The sequence below is a fragment of the Takifugu rubripes genome, chromosome 1, assembly GCF_901000725.2.
Source record: "Takifugu rubripes chromosome 1, fTakRub1.2, whole genome shotgun sequence".
Taxonomy (NCBI): Eukaryota; Metazoa; Chordata; class Actinopteri; order Tetraodontiformes; family Tetraodontidae; genus Takifugu; species Takifugu rubripes.
Window position 1 is genome coordinate 18,672,283 of NC_042285.1, and position 6,762 is coordinate 18,679,044.

The 6,762-nt window shown below is 43.7% G+C and overlaps 1 protein-coding gene across 1 annotated transcript; it reads right to left on the reverse strand.

Moving 5' to 3' along the window:
- Positions 1–3,795: 3,795 nt before the first annotated feature.
- Positions 3,796–5,902, reverse strand: sox21b (SRY-box transcription factor 21b). Its single transcript, XM_011609237.2, has 2 exons — positions 5,637–5,902; positions 3,796–5,517 (listed from the first exon to the last, which is right to left on the reverse strand). Exon 2 carries the CDS (start codon positions 5,499–5,501, stop codon positions 4,755–4,757), a length of 747 nt encoding a protein of 248 aa, XP_011607539.1. The 5' UTR covers positions 5,502–5,517; positions 5,637–5,902; the 3' UTR covers positions 3,796–4,754.
- Between the last annotated feature and the right edge of the window lie 860 nt (positions 5,903–6,762).

The window sequence follows — 6,762 nt, forward strand, 5'->3', positions numbered from 1 at the left end:
ATTCATGGAGTAATCCGACGCCTCGTGTTCTGGGGGGTTATTAACGTAGAGACTTTACCTGGAAGCTACTGGATCTTTGGAGAAACTCTGATCAAGTCAACACAATCGACGCTGCAAACATTTGCTGCTGTTTGAATTATTCACCCGGACTGGAGAAGAAGTGCAGTGAGTTCATTTAGACAGCAGTGGGAGCTTTAGTGTCACACACACGCACACACACACACACACACACACACTCAGGATACTCTTTATTGCTCACTGTATTGCTCTTCTGTGTTCAGTAACAATACAGATTATTTAATGAGGACAATTCAAATCCATTCTATTATTCCTCCTATTGTAGCCATTGATCATAATGTGTGTGTGGCATTCTCAGAGATACTTCACACAAGAGAATACATGTACACAACAAAGTGTGCACATTCAAAGCCACTAGCTTTCCTTTTGAGTGGTAGTTTGTGCATTATGACAGTACCGATCTTTGTATGTTTATTATAGGTGTTTGTGATTTAGATCCTTGATGTAAAGAGTCCAGCACCTGGACCCAAAGCTCTGCTTATGTGTATTACGAGAGGGTACTAATGGTGTGTTTTGTATGAAACATCAGCCTGATCTTTAGCAAAAGATGGCGTTCTCAGGTGTTGGAGGGGGATGCCGAGCAGCTCCACGGCCTCTCGATCCCAGCACCCCCCCACCCCCCGCTCCACGCATTATGTGCTGTTTAACAAAGTTGGACTCCTTTAAAGCGGAGTCAGACTTCAGAGGGTGTGTGGGGTGTTTATGGATGGACTGTACACCACACACAGATTTCTCATTTCTCCCAGTGACCTTGGGCACAGCGACATGGACCACGTTCAGGCTCTGATTCACCACGTCGGGGTGTTGCAGCAAAGGTGCAATGCAAGATAATTTTGGCATTTTTTCCCCTCCTGGGAGCATACAGAAATAAGAAATAGCAGTTCATCTTGCAGAGATTACAGGTAATATGACACACAGCCTTCATAAACATTCTTGACCCAACCTGATGATGGAGATATTGCTTCAGGTGAGACTTTTCACACTTTGATTTGCCTAAAATGAGATGGAGAAGTCAGTGATCAGACTCTTTGAGGTTCTTCACAGAGGAGCCAGCGGTGGCTGTATATCTCTCAGACACATACATGCACACACACTTGCACGTGCACACATACACACACTGTGACAACCAGGTGAGCAAGAAGCAGACTCCTGCAAACAAATGGGGGAAAATATCCTCAAAGAGATGATGTTGATGTTTTATTCATGTCAGAGGGGGAAATAAACCTACTAAAATGATCCATCTAAAGCCATTGAAGCCAGCTGATAATCCACATGCTCGCAGGGCGGCCCTGGGCCAGAGAGGGATGAGGAAGCCATTGTACATCCCTCTGAGGTCAACATGAGTGAACTGGTGATACATATGTATGTTCATTTGCCTAATCTCACTTCTACAAATGTCTTACAGGCACATAAAGGGTTTAACACTAAGACATAATGATATCAGGGCATCGGGGGGGTATGAAGATATGAGGCAGCAGCTCCAAATCTTTAGAAACCTTTGGATCAGCTGTCAGTTAAGTTAAACAATAGATTTGTTGTCAGCATTGTTGTCTTTTAAACTAAAATGAACTAAATAATAGTATCTTTGAGGGTTTCAATTCATAGAATTTCTCAGATATTTTTATCATCAGATGTGAATTTGGTTCATTGAGAAGCAACATTATGTCAGATTTTTTAAATAAAATGTGCACCTAACACTCTTGGTCTAACTGTTTAATAATTTGATTCAAAGCATCCGCACGTTCACCTAAAACCAGAAATCACTGTGATCAAAAACTGTTAACACATTTCTTTAATTTTAAAAATATGTCAAAATGAAAGAAACCTGGACTTTGGATCTTATTTCATTCTGTGTTTATTTTTTTAATTGTCACATTCAGCATGATGTAATTATGACCTATTAAAACGCACCAATCTAAATGATATGCTTTATTGGACATAAAGTCGTATTTGATTATAATTATTTTCACTTATTTCAAATAGCTGCGTCAGATTTATGATTCAATGAAAAGAAGACATTCAGTCTGATCCTGGGAACCAAATGCCCCCCCTCCCCAGATTACCTGATGACGCTGGAATCTTTTTAAAAAAAAAAAAAAAAAGAAAAGAAAAGAAAAAGGAAAAGAGAATTCATAAGAAAAAGTTTTCTTTTTCTCCATGGTTGCATCTCCACCTTTTGCATTCACTCCCCATCTCAGACAGAAAAAACACAGGCAGATCTATTCAAAAGGCATTTAGTCCATTTCTTTCTTGGCCGGTAAACCCATTCATCAATTGTTCTGGCTTGTAGATTGCATTCTAATGCTAATCTAGCGTGTTAAATATCTTTTTGTTCCCCTTTCACCGTTTTGTCATTCAGTTTATCCAGTTTTGGCCACCCATTTTATTTATTTATGCGCCTGCTTCTATTCATGCGCTCATGTATTTTTTATTATGTTGTTTCACTGTCATGCAGTGTCAACTCACTCTATTCAGTGTGGGCTACTTGAAGGGCTTGGAGGGACAAAGCGTGTACACATTGCAGTGCTATTCACTCCGGCCAGCTGGATCGCCTGAAAAAACCTTGTGAAAAGAAATCCTCCACAACGGACACAGAAGAAGTGCACAATGCTAACAGTTTTCCAAATACCACTGATTGCTTTCATCACAATGAAGGAAAGCAGCCGCTTTTGCTGAGCTCCACTTCAACAAACAACACTCTCACAAAACCTCCCAACCCACGTTTTGTTCCCAGACAAAACCCCCTCGACCGCCTAAACGCTCCCAGAGTTTGGAGGGGGGAAAAAAAAGTTCCTTCAGCTTTCTTCCCACTTTTTTACCCCAAGAAAGGAAAATATAATTTTAAAAATAAAGCCCAAAGAAAGGGAAAAAACGTGAAAACTGGACTCATAATGAATGCTTTTTAAAATGTAAATCATAAAAAAAAAACAATAAAAAGTTGGTATTTTTAAAAGAAATCAGATTTGCAGCTTTAAACATGATTAGCTAAAAGAAAGCATAAAATGCTCAAACTCGAGAGCTCAGAGCCATTTCTTCTCAAATATAGGATTAAGCCTTTTACTGAAATATCCTGACAGATCTGCGCGTTTTTTCTTCGCCTTCAGAAACACAAGGTCACTTGCGCGTTATTTTCGAGCCATGAAAGACGTTCTGCCGAGAAGAAGAGTGTAACAATGGGGAACATCGCGGTGAAAGGATTTAATTAACCGTGACGGAGATAATTATCCCTGGACTGTCCAAATTAGTTTTGCATAATCGCTCAGACCCTTATGAATTAATTTTTCAGTGTAACCCAAGAAAGGGGGCAGAAACGGCAGGCAGCACACGTCACAGATCTAATGTGAAAAGAATTTGTGCACTCTCACGTCCACGTGCGCGCGCGTACACACACGCACACACACACGTACTCTGACATTGCAATCCAACTTTACTTTTTGGGGATTTGCGCCAAGGCTTTTGAAAACAAAAAGCTGCCTCTCAGACTGGAGCGCTCTTCCCCTCCAGGCCGGTCCTGGTTCTACGAGGTTCGGCATCTTGATTACAATGAGCTGATTTGAGATTTCCACCGCGGTAATGGCATTGAAAGCGCAGACAAAAGCGGTCTTTGGGGGATACCTTACACTTCACCTGGACCGAGGAGCAGGAGCATGGGGAGAGAGTAAAAAAGGAAAGATAACAATCTTGTTCATCTCATCAAGAAGTACAACCGCGATCCTCTTTCCGTTTAATCCGAATAGGCTTTATTGTCGTCCGTTGCTCAACAGGTGAACAGTAGCAATAGATTAAAGTACAGAACGGATGTTAAAGAAAACACAAAACATACAAATTCCAGAAGAGTTAGTTAAAAACCTTTTTTTCTGCTGCACATGACGCGAAGAGCTTCCACCTGCGTTTGTAATGGAGCTGCTTCTAAATTGTCTGAGAGGTTAGAAAACGCGCCGATGAAGCCATGCGTTGAAACTCGAAACCATCCTCGAAATAAATTACATCCTCTACCCTTCATGTGCAAATATCACGGCCTTGTCCTCTATAAGTTCGTCCGGGTCACCATAGATTCCACTAAACAATAAATATTACAGACATATATAAAAACGCTCGGGGAAAAATGAAAATATACAACGAATGTCTAGTGAAATACGTATAGGTTCCTGTCCCTATCACTAAGCTTATGGCGGCAAATAAACGAGTCCCTTTTTTAAAATCTGTACACATTTACAGACAGTCAAGAGGTGGGAAATGGTGTGACAATCCTCCTGGATCCGTGGATTATAACCCGTTAATCTCATGACAACATGTCTGAGAAGGAATCCTGCCAGCGCGCATGTTGCCATGATTCCAACAGGTCAGTCAAACGGGTGCAAATTGCACAAATAGTGTACCTTTCAAGAAGGGGAAGTTGCTCTTATTTATCTCAAATGTGTGCATGTGCGCCATCCTTCAGTCCTTGTCCTCTGGGCCGTGAGAGGTGATGGCTGCATGATAGATTAGAGAGTTCTCTAAATAAACATCACCTTATAGATAAAGGCATTAATCAATATACATACACATGTGATATCTGAGACCACGAGCACTTCATCACATGTACAAGTTTTTGCATGCATAATAAAACTCTTGCATGAGTAGCTTTTTTTCTTGTGTTGATTTCACAATTTGGATAAAAGTCCAAAGCGGGCCTATCATAACGCCGCAGCATATGCGGGATACGGTTCGAGCTGCGGTTTCCCCATCCCGGGCAGGAGGATGTAGGCTAAGGGCGGCTGGAGTCCAGCTGAAGGCCAGCCCGTACAGTTACATGGGATCATGTAGCCTGGGTTTCCCGGGGACGGGTGTGAGTGAGTGTGGGTGTGCGTCCCGCCGCCGACGCTGCCAGTCCCCGTGAAAGCCGTGGCGCCCGCCGGCGGGTAGCCCAGCGGAGACGCGTATGGAAATGAAGGCGGGCCAAGCTCAGTCATCTTGGATCCCAGGTCGAAAAATGAATAGGGGTTCGTGGACATGGACGGGTTGAAGAAAACCCTGGCCGCCGCAGCCGCTGCGGCCGCCGCCGCCTTGTCGGGGTTCCCCAGGACAGACTCAGAAAGTCCTCCGACGGAAAGTCCGCTAACTTTGAGCGCGTCGTGCTCTCCGAGATTGTAGGGCACCGGGAAAGAGAACTTATCTTTCTTCATCAGAGTTTTGGGCTTCCGCCTTGGTCTGTATTTGTAGTCTGGATGCTCCTTCATGTGCATCGCTCGCAGCCTCTTGGCTTCATCGATGAATGGCCTTTTCTCAGACTCGGTCAGAAGTTTCCACTCGGCTCCTAACCTCTTGCTGATTTCAGAGTTATGCATTTTGGGGTTCTCTTGAGCCATTTTCCTGCGCTGGGCTCTGGACCAAACCATAAAGGCATTCATCGGGCGTTTGACGTGATCCACCGGCTTCGACATGTTGGCACACAAGTTTCTGAAATATAATTATATAATAAGAGTAAGTACGACTTACTAACCTGTCAAAAAAGTCAGACAAACACGTATCTGAAATAAGAAACGAACTGAAATAACTGATTTAACACTGTTGCTTACCTACACGACACTTCAATCCTTCATCCCCACGCTGATGATCTTCGGTAAAGCTAAAACAACAACGTCCACACAAACGCTCAGGTCGTATTTTTCTATTCCATGGTGACATCCATCAGTGGCAAAACCTTTTGGCAAAGAGCAGAGTCACAAAAGCGCCGCGTTGTTTTCCTCCTGCTCTCACCCGACACTGTCAAACAGCGCTTCAGCGGCAGCATTTACGCAAGTGAATGACAACTCCCGCTGGCCCCGTGTGAAATACACCACTGTGTGGCAGGTAGTGAAAGTGCCAGGGACGCATGCGCAACAGCGCGCAGCGCCCTAAAGGGGAGGACAGGATCGGGAGGAGGAAAGAATCATCCCACCCAGTTTAAAGAAGAAAAGCATCTCCTGTTGATATCATTATAAATGCTATGTTTCATTTGTTTAATAGCGAAGATCATATATTTGTGACGATGAACAACTTGTCACGACGATACAGTTGATGAGGTATTTGCGTCCGAATGGTTGCAGGCGGAGGGGGTAAGTGGAGCATACAGGTGCCGGGTAACGTCAGCTGCAACGTGCGTCTCACTTGCGCCGACTACGCACTTTGAAACTAGCGCAGCTTCTCCTTTTTGAAACACAAGTGCGCATAATTCGCTATAAAAAAACAACAACAACTTTGCAGTGTTTTGCTGCCATAATTGCACCCGCATCGGTCCACCCGTGTCACCCCCTTCCGCCCCTTTCCTGCCTCTCTCTCGTCCCCCACCGCCGGTGGAGAGAGAGAAAAGCAGCGCAACAACGCGCCAGAGAAATGACATTGTCTTTAATTTTCTGATATTGTTGCATTTTGTCGTAAATAAACGCTGCGGAGGGTTTGAAGTGTTTCTAATCGCGCTCGGTAAAATTAATTACTTTCCCCCACTGAAAAAATGCCCCCACCCTCTTCGGCTTTTACTTCAAAGGACTTTCCCAAGGGCAGCGAATCACAACTGGAATGAGGTTGTCGAATATTCAAGTAAGCAATTACAGTTATCTGAGGGGACTTGTTGAGTAAATTGTAGTGTTTAAGTAGTTTGTTCTCGAGCCCTCACCGCAGCACCAAATCATATGTGAAGGAACAGAGAGAGGCTTTATGGAATAA

Coding starts and splice junctions, on each gene's coding strand:
- sox21b (XM_011609237.2), bottom strand. CDS start 5,501: ATGTCGAAGCCGGTGGATCACGTCAAACGCCCGATGAATGCCTTTATG.